The sequence below is a fragment of the Pristiophorus japonicus genome, chromosome 11 (genome assembly GCF_044704955.1).
Source record: "Pristiophorus japonicus isolate sPriJap1 chromosome 11, sPriJap1.hap1, whole genome shotgun sequence".
Taxonomy (NCBI): Eukaryota; Metazoa; Chordata; class Chondrichthyes; family Pristiophoridae; genus Pristiophorus; species Pristiophorus japonicus.
This window is the reverse complement of record NC_091987.1, coordinates 145,364,908-145,383,714: the sequence shown is the minus strand read 5'-3', so window position 1 is coordinate 145,383,714 and position 18,807 is coordinate 145,364,908. Positions and strand designations below refer to the sequence as shown.

Below are 18,807 nucleotides of genomic sequence, written 5' to 3'. Positions count from 1 at the left end.
GCTCATGACATTAGCCATGATTATCCCAACATTTACCTGTCTTCCAGCCGCGCCCCATTTCCACCAGGACGTCCTACTCAAGGAATAAGGGGACGGACTGTGGGTTTGCCCTAGACCCGGCTGGGACTCCAACCCTCAACGCCCAAACAGAAACCTAAATAATTCTAAATGGTGGAATTTGTGGACTAAACTGGTTTATATGTTTCTGCCGTAGGTGCTTTTAAAACGTGGCGATGAAATATTCTGCGGCGGTGCCATTCTAAATCGGAACTTTGTGCTAACCTCCGCTGACTGTGCGAACCAGCTGCGTTCCTTCACTGTCGTCTCGGGTGAGTTCCTTCAATTTTAGTTTCTCAAATTAAATTAGAATTGGATGAAAAAGTGACATTGAAGTTATGCGCTTTTTCTCTCTCAAAGCACTGCCTCAAACTGGGTATACCCGACAGGCATCAGATCTCCACTGCCTGTTGTTCATTTGTGCGCCTAATCAGTGAGCCTTGGCAAGCTATTTAACCATAGGGCAGCACTGTCCTCACCAGCAGCCTCATATGAGCGCTTTTTAACAGGGATACTGATGAGCAGCAGGAACTGTGGTAGATATAACAGGAACAGGAGTAGGCCATTTGGCCCCTCGAGACTGCTCTGCCATTCAATAAGATCCGATCTGATCTTGACCTCAACTCCACTTCCCCACCCACTCCCCATAACCCTCGACTCCCCTATCATTCAAAAATGTCTCTCTCTCCACCTTAAATATATTCAATGACCCAGCCTCAACAGCACTCTGGGGTAGAGAATTCAAAAGATTTACGACCCTCTGAGAGAAGAAATTCCTCATCTCCGTTTTAAATGTGCGACCCCTTATTCTGAAACTATGCCCCCCTAGTTCTAGATTCCCCCACGAGGGGAATCATCCTCTCTGCATCTACCCTGTCCAGCCCCCTCAGAATCTTATACATTCCAATAAGATCACCTCTCATTCTTCTAAACGCCAATGAGTATGGTCCCGACCTGTTCAACTTTTCTTCATATCTGTCCCCTGTACCCACAGACCGCCAACTGAGTCTAGGCGCCCTTTATACTGCCAGCTGAAATAGAAGATTATGCTGAGAGGGTGAGAAGTAGTACTGTGGGAGAAGGTTTATATGGATCATGAGCACTGGCATTGACCTGTTGGGTCGAATGGCCTGTTTCTGTGCTGTAAATACTATGTAATTCTATGAATTTACTGCCTTAATATTTCTGTAATTTATAGACAGCTTATAAATTAGGAACACAAGAAATAGCTGGAGTAGACCATACAGCCCATCAAGCCTGCTCCACTATTCAATACGATCATGGCTGAACTTGTATATCAACTCTACTTTTCTGTCCTATCCCCATATCCCTTGATTCCATTTGGGTCCAAAAATCTATCGATCTCAGTTTTAAATATACTCAACGACTGAGCATCCACATCCCTCTGGGGTAGAGAATTCCAGTGGTTCAAAATCCTTTGAATTAAGATATTTCTCCTCGTCTCAGTCCTATATGGCCAACCCCTTATCTTGAGACTGTGACTCCAGGTTCTAGACTCCCCAGCTAGGGGGAAACGGCCTCTCGGCATCTACCCTGTCAAGCCCTCTATGAATTTTATACGTTTCAATGAGATCACACCTCATTCTTCTGAATGCCAGAGAATATAGGGTCATTCTAAATCTCGCCTCATAGAACAGCCCTCTCATCCCAGGAATGAATCTAGTGAACCTTTGTTGCACCCCTTTTTAGGCAAGTATCTCCTTCCTTCGGTAAGGAGACCAAAACTGAACAAAATACTCCAGGTGTGGTCTCAGCAAAGTCGTATATAATTGCAGCATGGCTTCCTGGGGCCAAAATTGGCCACCGCCGGAAACAAGGTGACGCTACCATTTTCCCTGTGTTCTGGCTGCCCCAATGCGGCCTAACCGGAGAAATTCAGCACTTCGGAGATTTTTTTTGAGCGGGGCGGGAATGGCCTCATCATGGGGACATAAGTGGGGTCGGGGCGGAGTGGCCGACACTAGCGGGGCGGAAGTGGGGGCAGGGTGGAGTAGCCGAGGCTGTCGGTCATCAGCGCTGCGCTGATGATGTCATTGCGCTGGCGTGTCACAACGTCCCTCCCCTTTAGTTAAAGGGGAGGGCCCGCTGCGAACTCTGCAGCCACTTTAGTGGCAAACACTGGGCCACCAGGGAGGGTTTCGGCCGGCCAGCGACCTGGCACTCGAGAGGTTGCCAAGCTGCCTGTTGGCGGCCTGGCCGAACCTGCGGCCATAACTGTCGGCCCGACGTGGCAGTCGGCCAACAAAAAAAATGCCGTTGCGGGCAACGACATCTCCCCTTTAAGGCCAGAGAGAGTGTACCAACAGCAAAAGGTTTTCGGAGGCACCAATCGGTGGGGGCGCCGCTCATAGGGTGCAATTCCAGGAAAGGGGCAATTTTGGGAAGTGGTCGCGCGTGCATGCCGCAGCGGGAAAACAAGCGGAGCTGTCCCGGACACTGCTCCAAACCCGAGGAAGGGCAATTTTCAAAATGGCGGCCCCTCCGCGGAGTCTCGGCAGCCATTCCGTGCCGCCCTGCGATCGCTGCTTTCAGGCAGCCAGAGGCCTGAAAGAAAGGGACAATTTCGGCCCCCCTTACAATAAAGGTTAACAATGCATTTGCCTTCTTAATTGCTTGCGTGTTAACTTTAGTTCCCCAATATATTGTTTGAAGTATGAGGTGTATAGTTCTATTGTTTTAATTTTAAAATGATAGCTATTTTTGTTCTGCCCCAGGCTCGCGCTTGACAGGAACTGCACCCCATGCACTTTGCTCCTGTTCAAGCCGGAGAGTACTCCCAGTGTCCTGGCTAATATTGTTCTCTCAACCAACACCCTCTAAAACAGATTAGTTGGTCAGGTATCCCATTTCTGTTTGTGGGACCTTCCTGTATGCAAATTGGCTGCTGTTTCCCTACAAGTGACGACACTTAAATAATTAATTTATTGGCTGTAAAGCTCTTTGGGACGTTCTGAAGTTGTAAAAGGTTTTATATAAATACAAGCTCTTTCTTATTATGGCCCAGAATTTGCGGTCGGAGGCTTCCTGCGGGCGGATGCCTCTGACTTCAAAAGTTTCTATGAAAATACCTGGTGGTCCCTGAGGTTCGGCGACTTGCGTTCCTGGGGCTCTACGCATTTAACTAATTATTTAAAACAAATTAAATTTTGAAAAATAAATTTACACATTTTAAAGGATCTAAAAATAAACTTGCCTTATTTTAAATGTTTAAATGATTGTTCTATGTATTTTTCTGTAATTTAAAAGTCTTATGCTGATAAAAGTAGGCCTGTTTTTAAATCAGTGGTAAGAATTTCAAGGGCATTCGCTGGGCAAATAGCCCAACTCTCTGTCTGCAGAGGCCCTTTTCCTTTGAATGTGTGCGATCTATCAAGAGGATTCTTGACATAGAAACATAGAAAATAGGAGCAATGGTAGGCCATTTGGCCCTTCGATCCTGCACCGCCATTCAATATGATCATGGCTGATCCTCTATCTGAACACCATATTCTCGCTTTTTCCCCATATCCCTTGATGCCTTTTGTTTCTAGAAATCTATCTATTGCCCTCTTAAATATATTCAGTGACTTGGCCTCCACAGCTTTCTGTGGTAGAGAATTCAACAGGTTCACCACCTTCTGAGTGAAAAAATTTCTCCTCATCTCAGTCTTAAATTTCCTACCCCGTATCCTGAGACTGTGACCCCTTGTTCTAGACTTCCCAGCCAGGGGAAACATCCTCCCCGCATCCATTCTATCCAACCCCGCAGAATTTTATACGTTTCAATGAGATCCCCTCTCATTCTTCTAAACTCTAGTGAATACAGGCCTAGTCAACAGTTCGCAAATTTTGGGTTTAGGCGCATATCGTATGCGCCGTGAATTCAAGCCCAGTATCTTTTTTTTTAAATTGAAATTGTACATTTCTGCAGGCTGAAAATCTATTTTGTCCTTTTTTAATAGGAGAACACAACCTGGAAGTAGATGAAGATACTGAGCAAACACTGAACGTCAGTCGAATACACATTCATTCAAGGTACACACAGGCTACCTTTGAGAATGACATTGCACTGCTGGAGCTAGAGACACCAATTGAGTTCAACAACTACACCATCCCCATCTGTCTTCCCGAGACAGATTTTGCCGAATTCTTTTTGATGAACTCTGAATATGGGGCCACGAGTGGATGGAAACTGAAACAGGGACGTGTTGAACAGCCAGTTCTACTCGGTGTCCCGTACGTTCCTTACATCGAGCATGCCAAATGTGAGGGGCTGCAGCCTTTTCCCGTTGTGCATCGAATGTTCTGCGCAGGGTTCGAAGAACTAGCAGATCCACTGTGTTATTTAACCAGAGGAAGTCCCTTTGTCACTAAGTATAGGGGTGTGTGGTATTTGACAGGCATGAGTTTAGGAGTAGGAGAATACAACTGTAATGTGATACCAGTTTACACAAAAGTATCAAGATATATAAATTGGATTAAAAAGATAATGAGGCAAGTCGCTCTCAGGCCACTAGATGTGCGCCCAACATAACAGGCTAACTACTTCAGGATATGTTTTTGTCACCAATGTTCCTATAGATGGAGTTACAAGAAGAAAGAATTGAGCTGGCATTCTTGGAAAAAAGTGATTAAAAAATAATTATTTTACTGACTCAAGTTCTACATCTTCCCTGATTCTAACTCCGTGTGGGCATTTACAGCAAGAAAAAAAATAGATGTTCAAGCATGGGAATAGGAACTGGTTTAAACCATTCCAGAAAATTGATGAAATGATAAAGAAAAGACTTGCATTTATATAGCGCCTTTCACGACCACCAGACGTCCCAATGTGCTTTACACTAATGAAGTCCTTTTATTTTTAAGTGTAGTCACTGTTGTGATGTGAAGTAATTGAAAAATGATGTAACGATACGGAGACCGGTGATACTGCTGATGGTGACAATGACAGCGGTGGTGATAATAATTGGGGATGATGATGTGTGAAATATTTGATTCTCCCACAGTGTTCAAAAAATGTTACCTAACTGAACTTCTGCCATATTTTTTATCTAGTCTGATCTTTGTAACTATAGTTCAGAGTTTTAGCACGAATACCGTTACAGATTGGACAGTGAAATACCAACACTAATCTGAATATTTAAGCAAACGAGTTGATGTCCTGTGACATTGGCCGTAGTAGCCTGGGCAGAGAAGTCCCGAAGGAGGCCAGAGAGGCCGATGATGACACTGCTGATGCCCATTGAAAAATGCATGCTTTCCTGTCTCTGGGGAGATCTTGCGGTAGAGTTTCCACTATGGCCGGAATCGGCAATCCGGGTGCAAATTGCGGCAGTTTTGAGAAATGTTTCTTTTCCCCCCCAAGCTTCACGCAAACTCATTTGCATATCGCCAAATGTAAAAGTTGCCATGAAGCAGGACAATCGGGCAGTGTTTTAGAACATTTTTTTTGGAAAAATATTCCGATATATTTAAGAGTGGTAACCTGGTACAGTTTTATTAATACAGCTGAGAATGGGTTTATCACAAAAAAAATAAGCATTTTTAATCAAGTCCATCACCTGTGAGTAATCCGCTTTTCAATACTGAAAATGACAAAACTATACAGAGCAATTTACTAGTTATATTGGTGTGTCGTCAGTTTCTTAGTAAATTAAAGAAAATATATAATCAAAAGTTTTAAAAATGGTGCATATTAGTGTCTTTGCGCCTAAAATAGCTATCTTAATTTTAAGAGCCTCCTCGAAGGCCTGCAAACAAGTGCAATTAGTGGAAACTCGGCACGGCGATGCATTCGATCTGGAGGCTTGGCCAGTTTAATGGACAAAGGCCAGCTTTTGGCATGATGTTTATTAACTACTGCAAAAGATTGCCAAAACTCGATTTGTGTTGGACATAATCTGCGCTTGAAATTCCACGATCTTTTGCACTGGTTTGGCCGAGTTCAGGCGACTTGCGCTGAGCGCAATCTAGCGGGAATTCCCTCTTCTCTTAGACGTCTTTCCAAATTCTCTCAGTGGAGAGATATATGTTCCGACATGTACCTCTCCTCAAATTGCACCCCCAGCTCTCCCCTACAACATTAACTAGTACATGAGAAACGCACTGAAAGGTCGGCTGCCCGTCTAGAACACGTTTTTTGCATCTCCTGCGTTCATATCCGATGTGTAAAGTACAAGTCACAACTGCACCTCTTTGGCTCAAATGTCATATTCATAAAACAGCAACAAATCACATCAGGTAGGCAACGCACTAATCCATGTAACAAGATGTGAAGAGGCAAATTTAGCGGAGGGTGTACGATATATTTTGTATGGGATTTAGTTTCTGGTGTTTGAGGGCAACAAATTTAAATTTTTGGCAGTTTGTGTGTTCCATTATGAAGCATTTTACAATAGATGAGGTAGAAATTATTCATGTGGTGACAGTATAATGTAAATCCTTGGGTTTCTGCAGCAAAAAGCATACGTCAATCTAAAAAAAAATGTTTGTATTTATTACAATATCGGGTCACATAACAAAAAGTTCAAGGTAACAAAATATACCCTGCATTATAATTTGCATTTTTAAAGAGAAATACAACATTACACTGAGGCAATGTCAGAGGAAACACATCAAATGATGGCAGGCAGGGAATCCTCACTGCAATGCAAGTCACATCATCCTGAGCTTTACAATTGACCCTTGGTAATGAGGACATCAGCCGCTGCCACGTGTGTGTCCTGGGATTGCTGGGCAGAGGGAATATGTGAACTTCCAGCCACGATTGGTTAACATACAGAGGACAATGGCGGGAAAGGGTTCTGTTTACTGACAACAAGCTTCTGATGCTGGTGAGAGATGTAACCCTTGATGTGTCCCTGCAAAACAAAGAATGAATGTGACCACATACAAATGCTACTCCATACCATTTACCATTTCTATAGCGCCTTTCACAACCTCAGGACATCCCAAAGGCCTTCACAGTGACTGCTTCAAAGTACTTTTTGAAGCATAGTCACTGTTGTAATGTATGAAATGCTGCAGCCAATTTGCGCACATCAACGATTGTGACCACAATGACCAGGTAATGTGTTTGTGATGTTGGTGAGAAAGAAAAGACTTGCATGTATATGCTTGAGCACAGAGCTTGGAGACAGAGCTGGGTAAATCGCAAACCGAGCGTAGAAATTCGATGGAGAGGAGAAAGGCGATTGAGACATCGGACTGGAAGGAGTGCAGCCACAGAATCCAAGGTCTCTAAGTTAATAGACATGAGAGCAGGCCTGCGGGAGAGCGAGGGTAGCGGCCATACATAAAGGTCAGCCAAGAGCGAGTGTCAGGGAGCGAGGTAAGTGACATCAGCACGAGGGAAGGAGCTAAGTAATTGCTGATTCCTTCCGCGGAAGGAGCAGCGTGGCAGCATACCACTCCAGGGAGCAGCACGTGCTAGAACAGGAGAGCAACGGCAGCGAAGAGGGACATCACCAAGATCCAGGTCGGTGATTGGAGCGTGGGCAGGTACAACAGGAACGGTGAGAGATTGTAGAGGGACGTGGTCGGAGCCCAGGAGAGGTGTGAGTTCAGGACCAAGAAGAGGCGAGGGCCCAGGGGCAGCACGGGCCAGCCCACCCTACGATATGTGTGCGCGCTAGGTCCGTGCTCCAGTCGTCTTGGACCAAGACCTAGCTCTGTCAAGCCCGTGTGGTGTCTGGTGTGCAACGGTCACCACACATTAAAAAAATCCACACACAGGCATCTTCCACCCTTCAAGATTTAGTTTGGAACCTGGAATATTAGGTCCTTCATTGAAACACCTGTGAACTTTTTGGCGTAGAAGCAAGTCATCCTCGACTCGAGGAACTGGCTATTATGATGATGAGTTGGTGATTGTTTTTAAGTCTTAAGTTTATTTCTCTTAAGTTACTTAATAATCTATTAAGTAGAGGCATGGCCGGGCACCTTGGTCCCGTGAAATGCACATCTTGTGCCATGTGGAAACTCCAGGACGCTTCCCGTGTCTCCTAGGCAACCACATGTGCAGGAAGTGTCATCAGCTAGAGGAGCTCAAGCTCCAGGTTTCGGATTGCAGTGCATCCGTGAGGCCGAGAGCCTTGGCGGATAGCACATTTCAGGAGGAGTCACCCCGCAGCGTAAAGGTGTGCAGGCGGAGAGGAAATGAGTGACCGTCAGACAGACAAGGAGAACCAGGCAGGTAGTGCAGGAGTCCCCCAAGTACATCTCACTCTCCAAGCAGAATACTGGTGAGGGTGATGGGGTTCCTCTGGGGAGTATAGCCAGAGCCAAGTCCATGGCATCACAGGTGGCTCAGCTGTACAGGGCAGGGAGGGTGGTGGTGAGGAGAAAGAGCGGGAAAGCAATACTGCTAGGAGCTAGGGGAACAGACAGCTGCTTCTGTGGCTGCAGAGCTGACTACAGGATGGTTTGTTGCCTCCCTGGTGACAGGGTCAAGGATGTCACATTCTAAGGGGGGAGGGTGAACAGCCAGAAGTCGTGGTCCGTATCAGTATCAATGACATAAGTGAAAAGAAGGATTTTAGGGAACTAGGAAAGAGATTAAAAAGTAGGACGTCAAAAGGTAGCAATCTCCAAATTACTCCGAGTTAGCGAGTACAGAAATAGCAAGATAGAGCAGATGAATGTGTGGCTGGAGAGATGGTGCAGGAGGGAGGGCTTTAGATTCCTGGGACTGTTCTGGGGGAGGTGGGACCTGTACAGGCTGGATGGATTCCATCTCAACAGAACTGGGACCAATATCCTTGCGTGGGCGGGGAGGCAGGGGGAGTTGCTGGTAAGAGTTTAAACTAATTGAACGGAGGGGGTAAGTGGGGGAACGGAGGGGGTAAGTGGGGGAACGGAGGGGGTAAGTGGGGGAACGGAGGGGGTAAGTGGGGGAACGGAGGGGGTAAGTGGGGGAACGGAGGGGGTAAGTGGGGGAACGGAGGGGGTAAGTGGGGGAACGGAGGGGGTAAGTGGGGGAACGGAGGGGGTAAGTGGGGGAACGGAGGGGGTAAGTGGGGGAACGGAGGGGGTAAGTGGGGGAACGGAGGGGGTAAGTGGGGGAACGGAGGGGGTAAGTGGGGGAACGGAGGGGGTAAGTGGGGGAACGGAGGGGGTAAGTGGGGGAACGGAGGGGGTAAGTGGGGGAACGGAGGGGGTAAGTGGGGGAACGGAGGGGGTAAGTGGGGGAACGGAGGGGGTAAGTGGGGGAACGGAGGGGGTAAGTGGGGGAACGGAGGGGGTAAGTGGGGGAACGGAGGGGGTAAGTGGGGGAACGGAGGGGGTAAGTGGGGGAACGGAGGGGGTAAGTGGGGGAACGGAGGGGGTAAGTGGGGGAACGGAGGGGGTAAGTGGGGGAACGGAGGGGGTAAGTGGGGGAACGGAGGGGGTAAGTGGGGGAACGGAGGGGGTAAGTGGGGGAACGGAGGGGGTAAGTGGGGGAACGGAGGGGGTAAGTGGGGGAACGGAGGGGGTAAGTGGGGGAACGGAGGGGGTAAGTGGGGGAACGGAGGGGGTAAGTGGGGGAACGGAGGGGGTAAGTGGGGGAACGGAGGGGGTAAGTGGGGGAACGGAGGGGGTAAGTGGGGGAACGGAGGGGGTAAGTGGGGGAACGGAGGGGGTAAGTGGGGGAACGGAGGGGGTAAGTGGGGGAACGGAGGGGGTAAGTGGGGGAACGGAGGGGGTAAGTGGGGGAACGGAGGGGGTAAGTGGGGGAACGGAGGGGGTGGGCAGCAAGATGTAGCATTAGAAAGGAGAAACAAGATGCACAAAGGATTGGGAGAGATAGATAGTACGGTATTTGGTGGGGTCAGACTAAGAGAGAATACAAGGCGGTCTAAAATAAGTTTACAGCACATGTGTGTGAATGCACGAAGTGTGGTAAATAAGGTTGGTGAGCTGCAGGTGCAAATAGATACTTGGGAATAAGATAGGGAAAGAAAGAAAGGAGGTGGGATGGCAGTATTGATTAAGGAGAATATTACAGCGCTGGAGAGAGAGGATGTCCTGGAGGGGTGAAGGACAGAATCTATTTGGTTAGAGTTGAGAAACAAAAGGTGCCATTACACTACTAGGTGTATTCTATAGGCTGCCAACTTGTGGGAAAGATATAGAGGAACAAATTTTCAGGGAAATTAGAGAGGTGCAAGAACTATGGATTAGTAATAATGGGGGACTTCAACTATCCTAATATAAAGCATGCAAATAATAGGGAGGGATCTGTCAAACCACCAGAAGCAGGTTGGAGGGGACCTGGTCTTTTGTCATCAAACACTGACTGGACCTGAAAACCTTGATACTGGCAGGTATGGAAGCTACCTAATCTATTTTATTTTATCAACTACTAAATACACTAATATTTGTATTGCCTGGAAGACAAAGGGCAACTATTAAGAGTCATGGAATCATAGACTCTTACAGCACAGAAGGCCATTCGGCCCATCGTGCCTCTGCTGGCTTTGAAAGAGCTATCCAATTAATCTCACTCCCCCTGCTCATTTAATGCACTTTTCTACAACCTGGTAATAACAATTCTGATATTTTGAAATCGATATTTCCTTCAAATTGAAAATTGGGGATCAAACCACGGCATGGATGATCTAACACATACCATGTAAATGAGGTTTGCTAAAATACACTGGACTTCATCAATATCAACATCCTCAACTTGCATGAAATTAAGAGCAACCAGGAAAGCATCGAGCGGCAGCTGGTGTGTCCTGAGCAACAAATACCTGAAACAACAGAATGAAGTTAAATGTAAAGCAAACTGCTGGTTAATAAGGAAACATCATAACTGTTCGCACAAAGATCGCTGCCCTATAGAAATGCACAATAAATGCTGACGGCAAATGAAGTGTCTATACAATGAAGGTGTGTTGTGCACTTACACTTTCTTGAAAAGGTTTCTGTATGTGATGATTTTCAATTTTTCAAGTATTAGAAAGATTCCACAACGAATGAAGAAAGCCTCGTGTTTTGCCAACGCTTCGTTCAATAGCAGAAGGTTCCCTTCACTAATTGAAAACAAAATAAATTCAAAACAAAGTGACCGCACACCCTAACTAGACCTTCCCCAACCAGCACTGACACTGGCCCCCTCTAACCTGTGGCACCCCCTCCCTCCTGCCCCCACTGAACACCAGCCCCCCCTTCAACCTGCCGCATCCCCCCCTCCCTGCACACTGCCCCCACCCCCCCCGCCTCCCCTCCAGCAACCACACCCCCCCCACACACACCGGCCCACCCTCCAGCCCCTCCCCCCCACACACACACTGGCCCACCCTCCAGCACCCCCCCCTCCAACTCCCGCCTCCCTGCACACCGCCCCCCCCATATACCGCCTCCCCACCTACCCGCACACCGTTCCCCCCCCCCCACGCACACCGGCCCCCCTCCAGCCCCCCGCCCTCCACTCCAGCCCACCCATATGTCAAATTTTGTTTGATAATGCTCCTATGAATAACCTTGGGATGTTGCACTGTACAAATGCAAGTTGTTGTTGAGAAGTGAAGGATTTTAGACAGGAATTCCAGAAAGTCGACCATGCTAAATGCTGTGGAGAAGTCGGAAATAAAGAGGGACAGTGGAGTCTTCCAGGATGTCATTTGTAACTTTGCCTAGGGTGGTCTTGGTGTTATAAGCAGGGTAGAATCTGGACTGGAGAGTTGAACATTGAGATTTATTAACATTGATGTTAAAGATGGAGTTCTAGTTAGAGAGGACCTATAGATTAAGCGTCAGTTATTTTGAGGAGCGTGATAATGGAGGTTTTGAAGGGGAGAGGGATTGTGCCTGAGGAAAGGGAGCCATTAACAATGTTCGCTGGATTTGGTGTCAGGAAGATCCTTATCCAAATGGCCAAGAGTTCACTGGGGGAGGAAATTAAGTGAGCAGGAGATGGGTTCAATGAAAGAGATAGGCTTGGAAAGGCTGGTGTTGGGAGGGAAATGGGAGAGAAACTGCAATGACATGGCATGAGGGCTCCAGTGGGTTGGAGACTGGGAGCAGGGCCAGAGAGGAAGGGGAGCAAGTAGCAGAGGCAGCTGTACCAAATACCTCAATCTTTGAAGTGAAAAATTCCATGAGCTCTTTCGTTTTATTAGGGAGGGGATGGGGACAGGGTTTTAAGGAGGGCATTTGTCACCCATGAAAGGAGTTATGGGTTGTCCTTGGTCTCAAGATGATTCTGGATTAGTAGATTTTTTTTTGCTGAGGAGAGCCAGGCTCATAGTGGACCCAGATCTGACAATGGCTAGCTGCTGTTTTGGCCAGACACGAGACTCCCAAAGCAAGCGCTCTACTCGAAATGTCTTCACGGCAAACGAGCCAAAGGTGGGCAGAGGAAACGTTACAAGGACACCCTCAAAGCCTCCCTGATAAAGTGCAACATCCCCACCGACACCTGGGAGTCCCTGGCCAAAGACCGCCCTAAGTGGAGAAAGTGCATCCGGGAGGGCACTGAGCACCTCGAGTCTCATCGCCGAGAGCGTGCAGATATCAAGCGCAGGCAGCGGAAAGAACGTGCGGCAAACCTGTCCCACCCTCCCTTACCCTCAACGACTATCTATCCCACCTGTGACAGGGACTGTGGCTCTTGTATTGGACTGTTTGGCCACCTAAGGACTCATTTTTAGCGTGGAAGCAAGTCTTCTTCGATTCCGAGGGACTGCCTATGATGATGATGTTTTGGGCCAATGCTGCATTACTGGCTATTGATGTAGATAATGCAACATCACTTAAAAAGGAATTGGAAAATATTTTAAGAAAATAAGCTGTAAAAATGATAAAGGACAGGGCATGCATTAGGCAGGTTAAGGAGAGGATAATTAAGGAAGTCAATGCGTGGCTGCAGGACTGGTGCAGGCGGGAAGGGTTCACACACTTAGGGCACTGGAGTGAGTTCTGGAACAGGGGACAGCTACACTGAAGGGACAGCCTTCAAGTGAACAGAAATGGCACCAATCTCTTTGCAGAGAAGATAGAACAGTGAGGAAGATTTAAACTAATATGGTAAGGGGTGAGGAAAGTATATGTTTGAGACTGTAGAGGGAGAGCAGGTTTAATAAAACTATTGGGATAGGAGCAGAAGGCTTGGCTGAAATAAATAGTGAGGAAATATTATAGAAAGAAGCTTCGAGGTTGTGAGATAAAAACACTGTTGTAGAATTACCCCTCAATCTTCTGTATACAAGCCTACTCTATGCAAACTGTCCTCATAATGTAACCCTTTCAGCCCCGGTACTATTCTGGTGAATCTGCTCTGCACCCCCTCCAAGGCCAATATAGCCTTCCCGAGTGGCAGTGCCCAGCACTGAACGCAGTTCTCTAAATGGAGTCTAACCGGAACTTTATATAACTATAACAGAACTTCCATCTCTTTGTATTAGAGCCTTCTTGAGATAAAGGCCAATATTCCATTAGTCGTTTTAATTATTTTTGTATCTGTTGTAAAACTAGACTTTTTCAGCGTATAAAACTTAGGTTTATGTGTTAAAAACACCTCATCCAAACCTAATTCTAGGCTAGACATCTTAAAGCATAAACAATGCACGCTTAGAAATATAAGATAGCTAGGAATCATTGGATAGTAGCTAAGGATCATGAAATAGTCAGGTTACCCAGAAAGCAGAATGATAGGCTGGGTGAGGTGATGCTGAAAACTGCTTACGTTGCAGGTTTCAAGCATCTTTTTTGTAAAGACAAGATAAAGCGGACATTGAGGATGTGCTGAGAATATAGAAAAGAAAAAGAAAAGAAAGCCTTGGACTTATATAGCGTCTTTCACGACCACCGGACTTCTCAAAGCGCTTTACAGCCAATGACGTACAGGTACTTTTTGGAGAGTAGTCACTGTTGTAATGTGGGAAATACGACAGCCAATTTTCACAGAAAACTCCCACAAACAGCAATGTGATAATGATTGTGGGAGTGCAAGCTTGCATTTCTGAAACACTTCAGGGTTAAAAGTTGGATGATTGAAGTATGGATTAAAACAGGATGATTGGATCAAAACAGGCTGCTAGACGATATGGAGCCATTTAGCCATTGAAATGAGTAGCTGGTCATTTATCTGTATGTTAAGTATTTGAGTGTACCTTTTTTACGATGTAAATAATAATCTGATGACATCGTCTGTATGTTACGTATTTGAGTGTACCTTTGTTACTATTATCTGGTTTGTGTATAGTAGTTCAGAAAGCAGTTAGTCGTGATTTCAGGACAATGCCATTCTACATCGTCTGCATGTTAATTGTCTAAATGTACTATACAAAGTTCAAAGGCTTTTTGGGTGTAAAGATGAGAGTTTGACACACACACATTAGACACTGGACATTCAGAAGGTGTGTGCCTCACAAGTAGCCATTGGAAATCGGAGTAAGCAGAAAGTTGGCTTGTGAAGTGTTTGTGTCTCAGTAGCTTACATACTTGGTTTGTACAGTATGAATGTCTGAATAAAAGACCTGATCCTGCCATTACTACAACTGAGTGTGTGTTTAAAGCAACGAAGCGAAAAGAGCAAGAAAGCTGTACAACAATGAACAGACCAGATCATCTGGGTTTTTTTTGTTATATTGATTGAGGGATCAATATTGGCCAGGACACTGGAGAAAATGCTCCTGCTCTTCTTCGAAATAGTGCCATGAGATCTTTTACGCCCACCTGAGCGCGCAGACGGGGCCTTGATTTAATGTCTCATCTGAAAGACGGTACCTCCGACAGTGCAGCACTCCCTCAGCATTGCACTGGAGTGTCAGCCAAGATTCATGTGCTCAAGTCCCTGGAGTGGGACTTGAACCCACAACTTCTGACGCAAGGCACGAGAGTGCTGCCCACTGAGCCATAACTGACACCTTAGATATGTCAAGATAAAAGTGGCAGTGTAGGCACAGACTCTGAGCAATTCTGATAAAGGGTCAAGGAATGTGACTAACATTACAGATAAGGGAGAGTTTGCGTAAGAAGAGGGGTAGAAACAATTCTACTTTTACACTTGAATTTGTAGAAGCATAGGACAGGAAGAGAAATAGAGAGAGAGGGAGCGCGAGATAGACAAGCTGCCATCCAAGGGTCCAAGGGTTACAGCTTTTTACTGTTTAGAAAATAATCTGATCTATCTTTCTTAGCTCGTTAGTCGATGACCACACACTTCCCCACATTGAACTCCATCTGCCACAGGCTTGCCCACTCACTTAATGTCAATGTCTCTTTGCAACTTTATGCTCCCATCTCCGCTATTTACTGTGCCACCTAACTTAGTGTTGTCAGCAAATTTGGACATGGGGCTCTATATTCCATCATCCAAGTGATTAATAAATATAGTGAAAAGCTGAGGCCCCTAAGTCAGAAACTAGACTCTTAAACTTAAATAAAGCCAATTATGTAAGTATGAGGGAGGAGTTGACTAAGGTAAATTGAGAAAATAAATTAAAAGATATGACAGTAGATAAGTAGTAGAAAACATTTAAAGAAATATTGCAATATTCTCAATGAATATACATTCCATTGAGAAATAAAAAATCCAGAGGAAAAGTGATGCATCCGTGGCTCACTGAAGATGTTAAGGATAATATTAGATTAAAAGAGGTTTATAATGTTGCGAAGAATAGCAGTAAGTCTGCTGATTGGGAGAGCTTTAGAAACCAGCAAAGGAAGACCATAAAATTGGTCAGAAGGGAAAAAATGGAATATGAGAGTAAATTAGCAAGAAATATAAGAGCAGATTATAAGAGCTTCTACAAGTATGTAAAAAGGAAGAGAGTAGCAAAAGCAAGCGTTGGTCTCTTGGAGGCTGAGACAGGAGAAATTATATTGTGGAACAAGGAAATGATAGTGACCTCAAATAAATATTTTGTATCTGGCTTCACAGTGGAAGACATAAAATGTATACCAAAACAGTAGGGAATCAAGGGGCTAATGAGTCAGGAACTTAAAGTAATTAATATCAATGGAGAAAAAGTACTCGAGAGACTAATGGCACTAAAAGCTGACAAGCCCCCTGGGCAGGATGGACTACATCCTCGGGTTACGTAAGAAATAGGAGCCCCTCGAGCCTACGCCGCCATTCAATAAGATCATGGCTGATCTGATCATGGACTCAGCTCCACTTCCCTGCCTGTTCCTCATAACCCCTTACTCCCTTTTCGCTCAAAAATCTGTCTATCTCTGCCTTAAATATATTCAGTGATCCAGCCTCCACAGCTCTCTGGGACAGAGAATTCCATAGATTTACTTCTAAAAGAGATGGCTGCAGAGATAGTGGATGAATCTTACAAAATTCCCTAGATTCTGGAAAGGTCCCAATAGATTGGAAGGTAGCTAATGTAACCCCGGTATTCAAGAAAGGAGGGAGAGAGAAAACAGGAAACTACAGGGCAGTTAGCTTGACATCAGTCATCGGGAAAATGCTGGAATCCATTGTTAAGGAACTGTTAACAGGGCACTTAGAAAATCATAATATGAACCTGTTTGTATACATTTTATGTCTTCTACTGTGAAGCGAGATACAAAATACTTATTTAAGGCAGAGTCAACATGGTTTTATGAAAGGGAAATAGTGTTTGACAAATTTATTAAGAGTTTTTGAGGATGTAACTAGCAGGGTAGATAAAGGGGAACCAGTGGATGTACTATATTTAGATTTCCAAGTGGCATTCGATAAGGTGCTACATAAAAGGTTGAGATGAGGGCTCTGGGGATTGGAGGTAATGTATTAGCATGGATAGAGGATTGGTTAATAGACAGAAAGCAGAGAGTTGGGATAAACGGGCCATTTTCAGATTGGCAGGCTGTAACTAGTGGGATACCGCAAGGATCACTGCTTGGACCTCAGCTATTTACAATCTATATTAATGACTTAAATGAAGGAACCAAGTGCAATGTATCCAAGTTTGCTGATGATACAAAGCTAGGTGGGAAAATAAGCTGTGAGGTGGACACAAAGAGCCTGCAAAGGGATATAGAGAGGTTACGTGAGTAAGCAATAAGGTGGCAGATGGAGTATAATGTGGGGAAATGTGAGTTTATCCATTTTGGTCGGAAGAATACAAAAACAGAATTTTTTTTAAATGATGAGAAACTATATAATGTTGGTGTTGAGAGATTTAGGTGTCCTCCGACAAGAAAAACAGCAAGATATTAGAATGGCAAATGACATGTTGGCCTTTATTACTAGAGGGTTAGGGTAAGGAAGTCTTGTTGCAATTATACAGGGCTTTGGTGAGACCACACCTGCAGTACTGTGTCCAGTGGTCTCCTTATCTAAGGAAGGATATACTTGCCTTAGAGGCAGTTCGAGGTTCACCAGACTAATTCCTGGGATGAAAGGTTGTCCAATGAAGGGAGATTGAGTAGAATGGGCCTGTATTCTCTGGAGTTCAAAAGAATGAGACATTGAAACATATAAAATTCTTAGAGGGATTGACAGGGTAGATGCTGAGAGGCTGTTTCCCCTGGCTGGAGAGTGTAGAGCTAGAGGTCATAATCTTAGGATAAGGGATTGGCTATTTAGGACTGAGATAAGGAGAGATTTCTTCACCCAGGGGGTTAATGATTAGTTTGAATTCTCTACCCCGGAGTGCTGTGGATGCTCAGTCGCTAAGTTTATTCAAGACTGAGATCAATATATTTTTGGGCACTAAGGGAATCAAGGGATACGAGGATAGACCAGCAAAGTGGAGTTGATGTTGAAGATCAGTCATGATCTTATTGAATGGTGGAGCAGGCCCAAGGGGCCCTATTGCCTATTCCTGCTCCTATTTCTTATGTTGATATGTAATTGATTGGATAGATAAAGGGAATGCAGTAGATGTGGTGTATATGGCTTTTCAGAATGCTTTCGATAAAGTTTCTTAAAAGAGGCTAGTTAGAAGAATTCAGGCATATGGTTCAAGCAGACATGCATCACAGCAAGGATAGACAAAAACAAATATTTAGCGTAAATAGGTGTTAGATGGGGTGGAAGTGATGTACCCCAGGGAATGATGCTGGCTCCTCTTTGACAAAGTGAGTAATACACTATCAAAATTTGCTGATGGCAAAAGTAGGGGGGGGGGGGGGGTTTGGCAAAGTGAGGAGAATATTAAAAGATTTCAGGAAGACATGCACAGGTTAGCAGAATGGACAGACAAGTGGCAAATACAATTTAATATGGAGAAGTGTGAGGTGGTTCATTTTAGGAGGAAAAACAAAGAATATGAGTGTATACTCAAGGAAAGATGGATGAACAGAGAGACCTAGGGGTTTAAATGCATTAAAGTGCAAGTGCAGGTGGATAAAGCCATAAAAAGAGCCAATATAATTTTGGGGTATTAAGTACAAGAGTAAAGTAGTGATGAATTGTTTAGGCCACAGTTAAGAGCTGTGTGCCAAAGACCGCCTTAAGTGGAGGGGGAGTATCCTGGAGGGCGCTGAGCACCTCGAGTCTCGTCGCCGAGAGCATGCAGAAATCAAGCGCAGGCAGCGGAAGGAGCGTGCGACAAACCTGTCCCACCCACCCTTTCCCTCAACGACTGTCTGTCCCACCTGTGACAGAGTCTGTAATTCCCATATTGGACTGTACAGACACCTGAGAACTCACTTTTAGTGGAAGCAAGTCTTCCTCGATTTAGAGGGACTGCCTATGATGATGATGCTGTGTGCACTTTTAGATCCTCCATAGAAACATAGAAAATAGGTGCAGGAGTAGGCCATTCGGCCCTTCGAGCCTACACCACCATTCAATAAGATCATGGCTAATCATTCACCTCAGTA

General features: G+C 45.3%; 2 protein-coding genes across 9 annotated transcripts in view; one reads left to right on the top strand and one right to left on the bottom strand.

Moving 5' to 3' along the window:
* Positions 1–5,032, top strand: part of LOC139275608 (coagulation factor X-like) — a 43,054-nt gene extending 38,022 nt beyond the window's left edge. Inside the window, exons 7-8 of the mRNA XM_070892778.1 lie at positions 215–329; positions 4,020–5,032. Coding sequence (XP_070748879.1) covers positions 215–329; positions 4,020–4,591 — 687 coding nt within the window. The 3' untranslated portion in view covers positions 4,592–5,032. The remainder of the gene's footprint in view (positions 1–214; positions 330–4,019) is intronic.
* Positions 5,033–6,532: 1,500 nt separating this feature from the next.
* Positions 6,533–18,807, bottom strand: part of pcid2 (PCI domain containing 2) — an 89,128-nt gene continuing 76,853 nt past the window's right edge. For all 8 annotated transcript variants that reach the window (XM_070894125.1, XM_070894126.1, XM_070894129.1 and 5 more), the window contains 3 exons: positions 10,947–11,072; positions 10,667–10,790; positions 6,533–6,917 (listed from right to left, as the gene is read on the bottom strand). In XM_070894125.1, the coding sequence (XP_070750226.1) occupies positions 6,828–6,917; positions 10,667–10,790; positions 10,947–11,072 (340 nt within the window). In that variant the 3' untranslated portion in view covers positions 6,533–6,827. The remainder of the gene's footprint in view (positions 6,918–10,666; positions 10,791–10,946; positions 11,073–18,807) is intronic.